Source organism: Oncorhynchus clarkii, chromosome 25 (genome assembly GCF_045791955.1).
Source record: "Oncorhynchus clarkii lewisi isolate Uvic-CL-2024 chromosome 25, UVic_Ocla_1.0, whole genome shotgun sequence".
Lineage (NCBI taxonomy): Eukaryota > Metazoa > Chordata > Actinopteri > Salmoniformes > Salmonidae > Oncorhynchus > Oncorhynchus clarkii.
In genome coordinates, this window is record NC_092171.1 from 5,235,017 (window position 1) to 5,252,117 (window position 17,101).

The 17,101-nt window shown below is 43.7% G+C and overlaps 1 protein-coding gene across 1 annotated transcript; it reads left to right on the top strand.

Annotated features, from left to right (window-relative positions):
- The first annotated feature begins 12,557 nt into the window (after positions 1-12,557).
- LOC139383707 (4-galactosyl-N-acetylglucosaminide 3-alpha-L-fucosyltransferase 9-like) lies at positions 12,558-14,643 on the top strand. The gene is made up of 2 exons (XM_071128261.1): positions 12,558-12,630; positions 13,547-14,643. Exon 2 carries the CDS (start codon positions 13,555-13,557, stop codon positions 14,641-14,643), a length of 1,089 nt encoding a protein of 362 aa, XP_070984362.1. The 5' UTR covers positions 12,558-12,630; positions 13,547-13,554.
- Positions 14,644-17,101: the final 2,458 nt, after the last annotated feature.

Genomic DNA, 17,101 nt, shown 5'->3' on the forward strand with positions numbered 1-17,101 from the left:
AGAAAATGGCTGGGTAGAAAATGTCATCGCCATTGAGCTATTTCTCATAGTGGCAGTAAACAGCAGCAAGTGATATGAGGAGATGTGAAAGGAAGCGGAGTTAGCCTCACTCTATCCAATCATAGCAGTAGGATCAAGTTTACAACCTGCCCATTGCTTGACAGATAGCTGAAATAGCCAATTGAGTTGTTTATAATTTGGCATAAAATCTAACAAGGAGAGCGAGGGTAGGAAAAAAAGATGAAACGACGATGCACGTTCTGTCACACCCTGATCTGTTTCACCTGTCTTTGTGCTTGTTTCCACCCCCCACCAGGTGTCTCCCATCTCCCCTCATTATCCCTTCGTATTTATACCTGTGTTCTCTGTTGCCAGTTCGTTTTGTTTGTCAAGCCTACCAGCGTTATTTCCCTTGCTCCGGTCTTTGCCAAAGTTCCTGCTTTCTAGTTTTTCCAGTTTTGACCATTCTGTCTGCCCTGACCCTGAGCCTGCCTGCCATCTTGTACCTTCCTTACCTCTGCCTGCCCTTGACCTGTCGTTTTGCCTGCCCCCTGTTCTAATTAACTTTTATTACTTTGACACTGTCTACATCTGGGTCTTTCCTAAAATGTGATAGTACGAACTGGCCATGACCGACCCAGCAGACTCAGATTAGCTTCACAATGCTGTCTCCCTGCAAGGAGCCACCATTAGATGACACGAGAAGTTACTGCAATGTCTTATGGAGGGACTCCATACCCTGGCAGAACGCCATGACCAGACTTCGAGACTTTGCTGGAGCAATTCCGCGGATTCCCCACTGGGCAGCGGGCCACACCCGTAATCTCCCAGCCTACCCCAGTGTACCAAGAACCCCATTTAGCTCCTCTGGAGCGCTACGCTGGAGATTCCGGAACCTGCCAGAGCTTTTTCTCCCATTGCTCCCTCATTTCCGAGCTGCAGCCTTTTTCGTTTCCCTCTGACCGCTCGAGGATAGCGTACACGCTATCCTGGGCTATGGTGTTGTAGGAGCAACAGCCCGCCGTCCGCCTCCGTCTAGAGGAGTTCATGGTGGAAGTTCGGAAGATGTTTGATTCTCTGTTGCCCGGGAGACAGGCTGCGTCAAGACTCCCATAGTGTGGCAGACTATGTGGTGGATTTTCATGTTGGCGGCTGAGAGTGCCTGTAACCCGGAAGCATTGTTCGAGATGTTCTTTCACGGATTATCGGAGGTGGTCAAACATGAACTTGCAGTCCAGGAGCTGCCCATAGACCTTGACTTCCTCATAGCCTTGACCATCCAGATCGATGGGCGGCTTCGAGAACGTAGGAGGGACAGGGAATCTGTGCCCTGTCCCCGTTGTTCGCCCTCGATTCCCACCTCGCCTCTGAAGAATCCCGGAGACCCCCGAAGTCTACATGTCCGCGTGAACCCAACGTCACCCTAGTTATCTCGGGAATCACTGAAGGACTCTCCATTCCCATGCATGTTAGAGCGCTGGAAGGGTGCTCTATAGGCCGGGTCACTCACAATACCACTCCCATCAACCTACGAGTGTCAGGGAACCGCAGCGAGGCAATCCAATTTATGTTGATTAATATGTTTCCTCAGGTTCCCAGTGGTATTGGGATTCTCTTGGCTCCAACGACAATCCCATCATAGGCTGGACTCCTGGTGCAGCCCATCCTCCCATGCCCATTGTCTGAAGTCAGCGCAGCCTGCCCCGGGACATCTTCCTGTGGGCTCGAAAGTTGCCCCGGAGTACCAGGACCTCCGGCAGGTGTTCAGTAAGGCCTGGGCCACTTCGCTTCCGTGGCACCAACCCTATGACTGCGGGATTGACCTTCGCCCAGGCCCCAATCTGCCCCAGGGACAACTGTAATCTGTCAGGTCCGGAGACCATGGCTATGGAGACCTACACTGAGGACTAAGCTGCAGCGTTCATCCATCCTTCTGCCTCCCCCACCGGCGCAGGGTTCTTCTTTGTGGAGACAGACAAAACCCTGCGCCCGTGCATCGACTACCGCTGCCTCAACGACATCACGGTGAAGAACCGCTACCTACCACCACTCATCTCCTCTGCCTTCAAGCCGCTCCAGGGGGCCACCGTGTTCTCCAAGCTGGACCTACGGAACGCCTACCTCCTGGTGCGGATACGGGAAGGGGAAGAGTGGAAGGCTGCCTTCAACACGGCCAGCAGTCTCTACGAATATCTGGTCATGCCATTTGGCCTTACTAACACCCCAGCTTGTGTTCCAGTCTCTGGTTAATGATGTTCTCCGGCATGTTGAACCGGTTCGTCCTCAACGACATCCTCGTCTTCTCCCGCTCCGCCAAAGAACACGTGCTCCACATCCGACAGGTTCACCAATGTCTCCTGTGGAAACAGCTTTTTGTGAAAGCTGAGAAGTGCGAATTCCATCTGGATTCCATTTCCGCACCGCCAATTATCTCAATTCCAGGCAAGCTAGGTGGTCCCTGTTTGTCACCCGGTTCAACTTCTCCCTCTCCTACTGACCAGGATCCAAGAACATCAAGCCGGATGCGCTGTCACGCCACTATAGCCCCGTGGCTACACACTCGAACCCCGAGACCCTCCTTCCTACCTTGTGTCTGGCGACGACACTCAGCTGGGGAATAGGAAGCAGGTCCTTGAGGCACAGCTTTCCCAGCTGAACCCCACGGGGTCCCAGATAACCGGATGTTTGTGCCTGATGCTGTCCGCTCCTTGGTCCTGGAGTGGGCCCACTCCTCCAGGCTTGCCTGCCACCCAGGACTTTGTGCGACAATGCTTTTTGTGGCCTACCATGGTCCCGGATGTCTCCACGTTCATCGCCGCATGCACGGTCTGTGCGTAGAACAAGACTCCTCGGCAAGCATCGGCTGGTCTTCTTCAACCAATGCCTGTCTCTCACTGTCCCTGGTCTCACATATCCCTTAACCTGTCTGATGGCAACACCCCCATCCTTACAATAGTGAACCGGTTTTCCAAAGCTGCCCACCTCATTCCTCTCCCAAAGCTACCCTCTGCCAAAGAGACGTGCTGCACCATGAGCTGGGCCATCTTCCGGATTCATGGACTCCCGGTAGACATGGTCTCTGACTGAGGTCCTCAGTTCTCATCCAGGTTCTGGAAGGCGTTACGCATGCTCATTGGGTCGTCGGCCAGCCTGTCCTCCGGGTTCCCCCCCAGTCCAACGGGCAGTCGGAGCGAGCCAACCAAGACTTGGAAACGACTCTTCGCTGCCTGGTTTCCGCCGACCCCACCACCTAGAGCCAGCAACTAGTGTGGGTCGAATATGTCCGCAACGCCCTTCCTTGCTGGAAGAGAGCCTGGTTGGCCCTTAAGACCACCTCCAGGTATCGACGACAAGCAGACCGCCACCAGATCCCAGGTTCCCCGGGCAGAAGGTATGGCTGTCCACCTGGGATCTCCCCCACCGGGCGGAGTCCTGCAGGATTTCCCCACAGTTTATTGACCATTTCCCCATCTCCAAGGTCATTAGCCCCTCTGCTGTTCATCTTCTGTTGCCCCATTCCCTCCGTATACATCCCACTTTCCATGTTTCTAAAATCAAACCCATGTCTCACAGCTCTTTGTCTCCTGTTTCCAGGCCCACCCCTCTCCCCTGTCTCATCGACGGCCAACCTGCGTACACTTTGAGGTGTATCCTGAAGATTATACCTCGGGGAAGGGGATTCCAGTACCTGGTTGACTGGGCGGGTTATGGCCCGGAGGAGAGGTGCTGGGTCCCCGCTAGGGACATCCTGGACCCAGGCCTCATCGCGGATATCCAATGCCGACACCCCGGTCAACCAGGTATGCGCGCGCCCAGGTGGCGCCCCTAGAGGGGGTACTGTTTCACCTGCGTCTTTCCTAAAACGTGATACATTCTGTGTGAATGACTCAAATCTGCCCATAGTTTGAGAAGTAAGAATGCGCACACAGACACACGTGTGCTGATCTACAGTGTACTTGGTCCATAAACATGCAGGAAGATTGCATCCTGACAGCTGAGAAATTATTTCGCCCTATCAAAAAATACTTGTTTCATAAGGATCCGTGATCACAAACCATGATATTACTTTAGACCCATTTGCATTGAGTTCTTGTATATTCTCAAAATAACAGCCGTGTCTGATATCTTTCTTTACAGGTGTGATATGCTGGAGTGATGCTTCTATGCAAGTGTATGATTCTTATAAAACCAGCTTTAAAATGTATGTAGCAAATTGAGTTACAAAAACCATGATCTACAAAAATCAACTATTCTGAGGAATAAGATGTTTTTGGGAAAGTGTCTTTTTTAAGTACATTTTACAATTTCGCCTGAATTTTGTACATTTTTCAACCAAAATTCTCATTACCGAAATGCATCTGGATTAAATTCTCGGGACATTTCTTTTTAATAAAACAAAGTGTTGCTGTAGTTTGTCCATAAATCATTTAAATTGTATACTAGTTGAAGTGTACATTAAACTACACTGAGTATACCAAACATTAGGAACACCTTCCTTATATTGAGTTGCACCTTTTGCCCTCAGAACAGCCTCAATTTGTCAGGGCATGGACTCTACAAGGCGTCGAAAGCATTCCACAGGGATGCTGGTCCTTGTTGACTCCAATGCCTCCCACAGGTACAGTACCAGTCAAAAGTCTGGACACACCTACTCATTCCAGTGTTTTTCTTTATTTTACTATTTTCTACATTGCAGAATAGTAGTGAAGACAAACTATGAAATAACACATATGGAATCATGTAGTTAACAAAAACGTGTTAAACAAATCAAAATATATTTTATATTTGAGATTCTTCAAAGTAGCCACCCTTTGCCTTGATGACATCTTTGCACCCTGTTGGAGAGAGAAACGCTCTGAATTTACGAACGAACAATCTGACAACACTCTGAGTTTACGAATGCCCAGAGCACACTCTGGCAATCCAGATTAAATTTACGAAGACACCCGTAGGATAAGACAGCCTTTAGTCTTTAAATGTTTGGTTGTTTAGTACATAGCCTCACATGTGAATCCTTAAAGTGACGGGTGGGGATAAAGCTTAAGAGGGTGTGAACGATGCTGAATGGGTGTAGACAAAGAAGCGCTCTCCAGTAGGTACCAAAAACATTCAAGGGACATTTTCTCAGAAGTGAGGTTAAAGGTTTAGCAACTTTCAAAGCAGAATTACTTTCCCATTTTTCTTTAACTGAAGTGTATGATATACCATTTTGTAGCTCTGAGTCTCTACTTCTATCCAATGTAAAAACAAAATACCATCTCAAGTTTTGCTACATAGGACCAATTCGACCCGTTCGGTCACAAATATTATTTACATCAATAACATACGAATCACTACAAAACATATACACTATATTAGGCCCGGCCTTTGGAACTTTGGTTTTCTTAGATATGGCTACTATATTGTGATCACTACATCCGATGCATCTGGATTCTGCTTTCAAGCACATGAATCACTGACCTGGCTTTCACTTCTGTCTATAAAAATGACCTTTTTGTAACAAAATGAACCAGAACCATGCATAATGCACATACACTAATAATGTAGCAGGCTTTGCCAACACTTGGTCTATTTTCACACATTTTTCCTTTCAATATTTTTGATTAGTGATGCACTGATATGACATTTTTGGCTGATACCATTATACAATATTTTCCTTGCCAAAAAAAGATACCGATAACCAATATTTGAAATTTCAGCATCCTTTTAAGCATTCTAGGACAGTTAAATAGTTACACAAACACACACACACAGCGGTCTAAGGCACTGCATCTCAGTGCAAGAGGCGTCACTGCAATCCCTGGTTCGATTCCAGGCTGTATCACATCCGGCCGTGATTGGGAGTCCCATAGAGCGGCGCACAATTGGCACAGCGTTGTCCAGGTTTGGCTGGGGTAGGCGATCATTGTTCTTAACTGACTTGACTAGTTAAATAAAGGTTACAAACACACACCACTAACCAAGAAGTTATTTTGTGGGCATTTACGTATATGTCCCCTTTACCAGTAAAACATAATGAACACCTTATTTCTTTCACTTACATGCTGTGCTGTTTCATTGTTCATTTGTTCAGTCATTTCATTCTCAACCAGGATTTCATCATGCATGTCAAGCAGTGAAGTTTCAGCTCTGTCTAGGATGTCATCATACATGTCAAGTATGAAGTTTCAGCTCTGTCTGTCCGTGGCCTCTCTTCTTCTGTGCGCATCGTCCCTGTGTCTATTTCTATCTTGTACAGCTATGTATGTAACATTTCACGTAAACCCTGGTTCTTGTATGCATTAAAGTAGCGGTCCTTGTACCTAGCATCGAGTATGGCGGCGACACACTAGAGGCTCAGAGAGAATACCACCGAATAGCTTGTTCACGGCCTCAAGTACTTTTGTAAGTTACCCCACGGTTTGTGTCGACAGTTTTGTTGAGAGGGCGTTTCAATGCCATGACAGAGGTTGCTGCAAACGCAGTTGATTAGCTTATTTCTCCAGTCAGTTGTTCAAATGGCGCTAGGAGTGTGTTCATGTTTCCAAGTTTCAAACATGTTCTCAAATGCCATTGAAATGGAAGCAGCGATATGAGAACCACCACATTCTTGAGCATGCAATACGGCTTTCCTCAGTACTAAATCTCTTCTCTGAACACCCATCTTTTGACATTTAGCGGGATCTGAATTGTGTTATTAGCCCAGCTTCAGACCGCTCCAACCCCAGAACAATGTCTCCTTCTGCTATGTCAAAGTCCTTCTCTGGTTTTATGGTTCAGAATGGGTTATACAGATCCCTGGAGATTTCAGAATCCCCAGGCAAGAGAATATTATTTATTTTCACATGTACACCATTCTTTTTCTTGTATTGACTATTGGCAAAATCTTTATATAATTGTTTTATGCTTTTTGCACATTTATAAAACAGACTAAACAGCTAGTATAACAATCATTATTTAACAAAGATGCTGCTAGTGATACGTTGTACCGGAATACGTGCTAGAAAAACCGAGCATGCAATTTGCAGAATGAATGTTCATTGGTACATCCATTTTAATAGTGTCTGCTATGCTCGCAATTTGAGGAGTTGAACCATAAACAGGGTATGGTTGGAAAGGTTCACTTCTCCTCTGTTACAGTAAAAGAATGTCTCCATGTGTTTCGGTGTCCATATGACCGATTCCTGACCAGGTTTGCACACATTGCAGCAGGGATTTTGGCCCACTCCTCCATACAGACCTTCTCCAGATCCTTTAGGTTTCAGGGCTGTCGCTGGGCAATACGGACTTTCAGCTCCCTCCAAAGATTTTCTATTGGGTTCAGGTCTGGAGACTGGCTAGGCCACTCCAGGACCTTGAGATACTTCTTACAGAGCCACTTCTTAGTTGCCCTGGCTGTGTGTTTCCGGTCGTTGTCATGCTGGAAGACCCAGCCACGACCCATCTTCAATGCTCTTACTGAAGGAAGGAGGTTGTTGGCCAAGATCTCGCGATACATGGCCCCATCCATCCTCCCCTCAATACGGTGCAGTCGTCCTGTCCCCTTTGCAGAAAAGCATCCCCAAAGAATGATGTTTCCACCTCCATGCTTCACGGTTGGGATGATGTTCTTGGGGTTGTACTCATCCTTCTTCTTCCTCCAAACACGGCGAGTGGAGTTTAGACCAAATAGCTCTATTTTGTCTCATCAGACCACATGACCTTCTCCCATTCCTCCTCTGGATCATCCAGATGGTCATTGGCAAACTTCAGACAGGCCTGGACATGCGCTGGTTTTAGCAGGGGGACCTTGCGTGCGCTGCAGGATTTTAATCCATGACTGCGTAGTGTGTTACTAATGGTTTTCTTTGAGACTGTGGTCCCAGCTCTCTTCAGGTCATTGACCAGGTCCTACTGTGTAGTTCTGGGCTGATCCCTCACCTTCCTCATGATCATTGATGCCCCACGAGGTGAGATCTTGCATGGAGCCCCAGACCGAGGGTGATTGAACTTCATCTTGAACTTCTTCCATTTTCTAATAATTGCGCCAACAGTTGTTTACTTCTCACCAAGCTACTTGCCTATTGTCCTGTAGCCCATCCCAGCCTTGTGCAGGTCTACAATTTTATCCCTGATGTCCTTACACCCTCTCTGGTCTCGACCATTGTGGAGAGGTTGGAGTCTGTTTGATTGAGTGTGTGGACAGGTGTATTTTATACAGGTAACGAGTTCAAACAGGTGCAGTTAATACAGGTAATGAGTGGAGAACAGGAGGGATTCTTAAAGAAAAACTAACAGGTCTGTGAGAGCCGGAATTCTTACTGGTTGGTAGGTGATCAAATACGTATATCATGCAATTATATGCAAATGAATGACTTAAAATCATACAATGTGATTTTCTAGATTTTTGTTTTAGATTCCGTCTGTCACAGTTGAAGTGTACATATGATAGAAATTACAGACCTCTACATTTATTAAGTAGGAAAACCTGCAAAATTGGCAGTGTATCAAATACTTGTTCTCCCCACTGTATTCATCTAACTAACCAGCTAGTTGAGCATGCAAAAAACGACCTCAGAATCTACTGTATAATCCAATGTATTTAGCCTTAATTTCATCATGGCTAGCTAGCTAGTCAATTTAGGTAACATGTGCCCCTATCACTTAACATGGGATTTGATTAACTTGCTAATCAATTACCATTCACACCACAGTGTCTATTTTTGGTAGCTAGTAAGTTAAACATGACAAAGAATACATCAACAATCAACAATAACAGCAGAATGCAACTGGCCAGCTGACTATACCTGTATCTAACTGTCTAGCTAGCTACGTAGCAATGAAAACTACTTTTTGATACAGTTGAGCCAATAACGTATGCACATGTAGCTAGCTTGCCATTTCCACTGTAGACTCTTACCTGTGTACCATTAGGGTTTATGATTCACGGCAGACTGAAACAGTTTCAAAATAATCGTTCCCACTGGACTTCAACCAGACTGCCTTTGCCACTGAAGACAGAGCTGTGTTGATACCTACAGCTGAATTCAGGACAACACTGTTTTCAAAAGCTGTAGCTACATTTTGCATGTTGTCCATTATGAAAATATGAGTAAGTCCAATGATCAAGGCATTTTTGTCTTTGATCAAGCTATGGATCTTTCAAATAGAGAGAAATAGAAATGGTGTCTTTTTGTAAAAAGCACATAAAGGCTTCATAATTCAAAGGTCATTTTAACTGACTGCTATTATCTCATAGAACAAAATGTATAATATCTACTAAGCCTGTGTTAACCTCAGACCTTATTTTTAGTGTTAATTACAAAACACTATTCTTTCCCCATAGAGATGGCTGAACGAACCAGAGGTAACTAATTTCTGGCTTTCAGGACTATAAACTGGTGAGTTCTATATCCGCAGGGAGCAGGGTGTGCCATTTGACAGAGAAGCCTTGAGTGACAGAATGGACTCTCTTTCTCGTCAATGTCCCAGCCCCCTCATTATCTCAACCAGCCGTGGTCAGGCAAGATTCAGAATTTTCTCTGTGGCTAAACATCCTTGTGATTTCACATATGATTTATATTTACAGATTACATACACGTTTGTTATTAAAGGTGCTATATGCAGAAATCACTACGCCATTTTGTGGTTGCAAAAATTGTAATAGTTCACCTAATTACCAGCTTGTGACAGAACAAGCACTGAGTGTAGATAATCATTGTATCAAATCAAATTGTATTTGTCACATGCACCGAATACAACAGGTGCAGTAGAACTTACACTGAAATGCTTACTTACAAGCCCTTAACCAACAATACAGTTAAAGAAAGAGTTTAGAAAATGTTTCCTAAATAAAATAAAATAAAATAAAGTAGTAACACAATAAAATAACAATACCGAGTCAATGTGTGAGGTTAAAGGTTAGTCGAAGTAATTTGTACTTGTAGGTATGGGTAAAGTGACTATGCATAGATAATCAAATGGCCACCCCCGCTGTTTATTTTGGAACTGCTTGCCTTGCGGTAGCAGAGAGAACAGTCTATGACTTGGGTGACTGTAGTCTTTGACAACTTTTGGGGCCTTCCTCTGACACGCCTAGTATATAGTTCCTGGATGGCAGGAAGCTTGGCCCCAGTGATGTACTGGGCCATACGCATTACCCTCTGTAGTGCCTTACATTCGGATGCCGAGCAGTTTCCATACCAGGTGGTGATGCAACCGGTCAGGATGCTCTCGATGGTGCAGCTGTATAACTTTTTGAGGATCTAGACACCCATGCCAAATCTTTTCAGTCTCCTGGGGGGGAAAAGGTGTTGCCGTGCCCTCTTCACGACTGTCTTGGTGTGTTTGGAACATGAAAGTTTGTTGGTAAGGTGGAGACCAAGGAACTTGAAACTCTCGACCCGTTCCAATACAACCCTGTTGATGTGAATGGGGTCGTGTTTGGCCCTCATTTTCCTGTAGTCCACGATCATCTCATTTGTCTTGCTCACGTTGAGGGAGAGGTTGTTGTGCTGGCACCACACTGCCAGGTCTCTGACCTCCTAGGCTGTCTAATCGTTGTCGGTCATCAGGCCAACCACTGTTGTGTCATCAGAAAACTTAATGATGGTGTTGGAGTCGTACTTGGGCACGCAGTCATGGGTGAATAGGGAGTACTGGAGGGGACTAGGCACACACCCCTGAGTGGCCCCCGTGTTGAGGATCAGCATGGCAGATGTATTGTTGAATTTTTTTATTACCTTTTTAATTGGGTATGAATACAACCAGACGTCACGTTATCTTATTTTAAAACAAATCACTTCAAAAAGTAGGATACCTGCGTCTGTTCATCCACTATATTATTTTTTATCCAAAATAATTCCAGCATCCAAAAAGAGCAATCACACCATTTGATGAACCAAAAAGTGAAATGACATTTGGCGATTCATGCGTGTTGCTGACAAAAAGAAAAGTTGGGACACCTGAAAAGGGGCTGAAATACAGAACTGTCCGCCGCGAGCTGCCCGGTGAGTCAAGCCTACCAGATGAGCTAAATGCCTTTTTTGCTTCGAGGCAAGCATCACTGAAGCATGCATGAGAGCACCAGCTGTTCCAGACCACTGTGTGAGCGGGGCCAGACAGATTACAAGGACGTGTGCTCAGAGCACGCGTGGACCAACTGTCATGTGGCCACTGACATTTTAAACCTCCCCTGAGATGGCACTGTAGTCCCTGGTTCGATTCCAGGCTGCATCACAGCCGGCTGTGATTGGGAGTCCAATTGGGCGGCACATAATTGGTCCAGCATCGTCCAGGTTTGGCCGTCATTGTAAATAAGAATTTGTTCTTAAATGACTTGCCTAGTTACATAAAGATTAAATTAAATAAAAATATGGGCCAGCATATGTCACATGTCCACTTTCCTCTTAGCCTTAAGATAACATCATTCTCATATGCGTGTGATTGATGTGTGTCATATCTTAAGATATTAATACTGTATTTTTCGGAGTGTCATGTGTATTGGAGGAGTAGGTGCTTAATTGAACTACCAGTATGCATGTGTGATGAGCATCCATGCCTGAGACCTGAAGAATTGTGCTAGCTCCCGGAACTTATACCTAGGCTTGAACTAAATAGGCTAACACTGTCTTGCATCACTGATATTAATCAAGTTCAGTATCAGGCCAGTCACACATGTAAAGTAATATAAGCAAGTTATTTCAGTTGTGCAAGTCTATAGCCTTAATTGTCATTTAAGTTTTACAATTCTAAGCCATGGGGGGGGGGGGGGGGGGTCTCAACTGACATAACATTGTTTTAAGGTGGTCATACTATGGATCATTTAGCTATTTGATTTGGATTTTTGGGGATTTGGGATATAAATAAAATGTGGATAAATTATTGAATTTGGCTTTTTACTACTATAGCCTAAAGAAACGCAAAAAAAAGACTTAAGAAACTAGGTTTTTAAGTGTTTCTACCAATTTGGTTAGGCACAACACTACCTTCATAATTCCATTCATTTTTTAAAACCGGTATCAGATACCTTCAGAATCGTCCTGTGACAGAGCAAAATGGAGACACCATCGTGTTCGTAAAAATCTCCCCTTTCCATTAGTGGACACATTCAATGCAAAAAAAACATATCTCTAGCTTAAATTGACAGATTTTTATGGTGATTTTTTTTGTTGTACTGGTGAGTCAAATCGACTCTAGGGGGTTAAAGGAGCAATCTTGCTACAAATACAAGCTTGTTTTACTCCATTGTTTGTAAACGCTGTAATCGTAAATAAACACTGTATAGCCTGAAAACATGATTAAAACTATAATTATGATCTCATGGTCAGTCCTCGCATCCATAGCTCCGTCTATGAATTTCTCCAGCTCTATCCCAAAAACAGTAGTGGAGTATTGTTTGAACTGAAGATTGTCTCTTTAACAAACTATTGTAACCTCACGTATTCTCTCTTTCCTAAGGAGACATCAATGAGATGACCTGGGAACTCAAAATCAGACCAAATTCACTAGACGACTAAGGACCTTATTCCAACTGTGTGCAGCAACACTTCATTCAAACGCTACTTCACCGAGAAGGGCAATCTCATTGCTGAGCCAATGTAGAACCTGCACCTTCAGGATTGCATGACTTCTTTCCTTGCCTGGATTTCAGCACACAGTCAGATCTACCAGGTGTGGAATAGTTATTTTTTTATTTCGTAACTCCTAGTAAAATTCTATAATGCATATTCAATGTTACATTACCTTATTGATTGAAGAATTATTATAGGTAACACTTTATTTGGATAGTCCATCTGTAGATGCTTTACAGACTATCATTAACATGTCAACTAACTATCTACTAACCCTTAACCTAAACCTTATTTTAACCATAACCTTAGCAAGCACTTACTTATCAACAGATAGTTTGTTGATAGTATGAGCATCTACAGATGGAAGATCTGGATTATAATTATAGGATTGCAATGTAAGAGCGAGAGGCAATACATTTTCACCAATCGTAAACGAGCCCAAGCATCTCACACTGTACGTTCAAGCTTCCACGTCTTGCGGTCTTTATTCAAACCAAACTACACAACATGATGCAAGTACACTTTCAGCAATTTGCCCCATAGTTTGTTTATATCCATTGGTTATTGCTGGTTGTCGAAAGGCACATTTGACCTACCCTGGCCAGCGGAGTTTCACGTTTGGAACTATTCTATTTATTCCTAGTTGCAAACTCCACCTACTCTATAAACCGGGCGAGCTAATCTAGTGTTTCTGTTCACAAATTGCCTCACTCTGCACGAGACATGACAAAAATGTTTGCCAAACTATTAATTGGACGTGACAAAATAACATAAAAGCCATTATCTTAATGTGGTTGGCCCTCTCATACTGTACCAGGCAAGGATGCCACGAGATATACTGTTTACAAACAATCTTGAAAATGTGTCATCAGGCCTCTAGGCAAAATTGTAGCCGATTTCGCACAGTCTTCCATTTTATTCACTGGAAAGAGTAACTTTGATTAAATTATAAGGAATTTACTGATTTGAGTTTAATGTCATTTCTTTTCTTTCTTTTTTTTTACGTATCTTTATAGGACAGAGTATGCCATCTGCATCTTTCCACAGAATTCTACGACCATTTCTACTTGGCACCTTTCTACTGGGCTGTTTTGTGACTCTGGTTTTGATGTACTTCAAACCGTCAACTAGCTGGCTATCAGGTCCTGTAGAGTCAACCGCATCCACTATCCAAGTTAAAAATCTCTTCTCTACCAAGGGTGACAAAAACCTTACCACTGTACTCGTCTGGCTCTGGCCCTTTGGACAGACCTATGACCTGGGTGTCTGCAGCTCTCTGTTCAACATCGAGGGCTGTTTCATCACAGCAGATCGGAACCTATATAATAAGTCAGATGGGGTCGTCATACATCACAGGGATATCTGTACTGATCTCTCCAACCTGCCCCCCCTTCAGCGTCCCTCCTTCCAAAAGTGGATATGGATGAACCTAGAGTCACCATCCCACTCCTCTCAGCTGCCCGGTATTGAAAACTTGTTCAATTTAACTTTGAACTATCGTCAGGATGCTGATATCGAAGTGCCTTATGGGTCGATTGTGACGGCCCAAGGGGACGAGGATTTCGTGCCACCGAGCAAAAGCAAGTTGATCTGCTGGATTGTCAGCAACTGGAACCAGGATCACGTGCGAGTGAAGTACTACAATGAGCTCTATAAACATATTGAGGTTCACGCTTATGGACAAGCCTTTGGAGAGTACATTGCAGATCAAGAATACTTTCCTACCATCGCCAGTTGTAAATTCTACTTGGCGTTTGAGAACTCAATTCACAAAGACTACATCACAGAGAAACTGTATAACCCACTCTCTGTAGGGACGGTGCCTGTGGTTTTAGGTCCACCAAGACAGAACTACGAGAACTTTGTCCAGGGGGAAGCCTTTATCCATGTGGATGACTTCACCTCACCCAAAGAGCTGGCTGATTATCTCCTGCTCTTGGACAGGAATGAGGAAATGTATCTCAGATACTTTGAGTGGCGACGGCACTTTAAAGTGAAAAAGGCATACTTCTGGGCTGAACACACATGCCTCGCTTGTGATCATCTCAAAAGGCACAAGGAGTACAAGGCATTCAATAACCTTGATAAATGGTTTTGGGGTGGAATTTCTTGAAGGGCCATGAAATTGTTGTTTTGCAGTTGGAGGCATTGCTTTAAAATATATTCAGTCATGATGAATTTGACATTGTCATTGACAATGTTCCAACCTATTTTTCTCACTGGTTATAGGGGCCCAAATAAGCCATTCTCTTTTTTATTTTGATGCCAGACAGATTTGCTCAGCCTTAATTTGTCTCTTGCATTTCAATTCAATCATGATTTATGTTGTCATTTGCAATGCATTTAATATTTGTTTCATAAAATCTCACTTTTATACATGACCAAAAGTATGTGGACACCTGCTCGTCGAACATCTCATTCCAAAATCATGGGCATTAATGTGGAGTTGGTCCCCCCTTTTGCTGCTATAACAGCCTCCACTCTTCTGGGAAGGCTTTCCACTAGATGTTGGAACGTTGCTGCAGGGACTTTCTTCCATTCAGCCACAAGAGCATTAGTAAAGTCGGGCACTGATATAGGGCGATTAGGCCTGGCTCGCAGTCTGCATTCCAATTCATCCCAAAGGTGTTCGATGGGGTTGAGGTCAGAGCTCTGTGCAGGCCAGTCAAGTTCTTCCACAACGATTTCGACAAACCATTTCTGTATGGACCTCACTTAGTGCACAGGGGCATTGTCATGCTGAAACAGGAAAGGGCCTTCTCCAAACTTTTGCTACAAAGTTGGAAACACAGAATCATCTAGAATGTCATTGTATGATGGAGGTTAAGATTTCCTTTCACTGGAGCTAAGGGGCCTAGCCCGAACCATGAACAGCCTCAGACCATTACTCCTCCTCCACCGAACTTCACAGTTATCGCTACGCATTCGGGAAGGTAGCGTTCTCCTCGCATCCGCCAAACCCAGATTTGTTCATCGGACTGCCAGATGGTGAAGCGTGATTCATCACTCCAGAGAACGTGTTTCCACTGCTCTAGAGTCCAATGGAGGTAATATTTACACCTCTCTGATCTTAGGCTTGTGTGCGACTGCTCGGCCATTTCATGAAGCTCCCGACGAACAGTTCTTAAGCTGACGTTGCTTCCAGAGGCAGTTTGGAACTTGGTAGTGACTGCTGCAACCGAGGACAGACAATTTTTACCCGCTATGCGCTTCAGCACTCTGTTTGTGTAGCTTACCACTTCGCCGCTGAGCCGTTGTTGCTCCTAGACGTTTCCACATCCCTAATAAAAACTAAATACAGCACTTAAAGTTGACTGGTGCAGCTCTAGCAGGGCAGAAACTCGACAAACTGATGTGTTGGAAAGGTGGCATCCTATGACAGTGCAACGTTGAAAGTCACTGAGCTCTTCAGTAAGGACATTCTACTGTCAATATTTGCAATTGGAGATTACATGGCTGTGTACTCGATTTTATACACCTGTCAGCAACGAATATGGCTGAAATAGCAGAATCCATTCATTTGAAGGGCTGTCCACATACTTTTGTGTATATAGGTGTTTAATCTCTGAATGTGACTGCATTTGCTGCTATTTTGTTTTTTATGATGTACTGTAACTGTTTTGCTATGTGGGAATCGGGCTGGCATGACATTTTCTTATGGCAGTAATGAATACATTTTTGAAATTGAAGAAATAGTTGTCAATTAAAATATGTACTATTTATTCAATTGAGGCATTTTATGATAGACCTTCATATGTATTAGTGATACAGTCATCTATGCAGTGTTTATTGAACACATGAAAGTAATTAAATTGTGTCATTTACTGTAAAAATCGACATTTGTATTGTTTAAAGGTAGCATTTGCACTGCAAAACACACTGTCACTCATCTTTGATCATGTATGTACAGTAATACAGTGCAGAAAGAAGGAAAGGAAGATAAATAAAAAATAGATAACTATTATGTTAATAGTGGTTTCTTAGTGAGCATTATCACATTAAATGCAATGCAGTTCTATCATATGCTCCATGAATATTTTACTGACAATGCAAACATTATCCAATTTCATTTAGAATGTTTTTGCTCTCAAATATTTACACCTATTGTGGTACAATGATGAGAGCACAAATTTGACATGAATAATGAATCATATGCTTATCTGTGTGGGCTTGTCTATTGCCATCTAGCCACATTGTCTTAAATATTCACTTGTATATTTTTAACCTTTGAGCAAATTTCAGTGCATGAAAAATAGGATAACCATTCAAGCTTGGATCTGCCCACACATCTGTGGTTTCATTGTGAAAGATTGAAAATGCTATTAACTTTCTTAGATTTGTTTTTTTTATTTTTATACCAAAGATACCTCCAACCTTGAACTTAAACACCACATAATGACCTGAGGTAGTATGTACATTATGTATACTACAGTTCAAAAGTTTGGGGTCACGTCAAAATGTTTTTTAAAGAAAATAAAATATTTGTCCATTTAAAATAACATCAAATTGATCAGAAATGCAGTGTATTGAGGAGCGCAGTGTATTCTTTCAAAAACAAGGACATTTTGAAG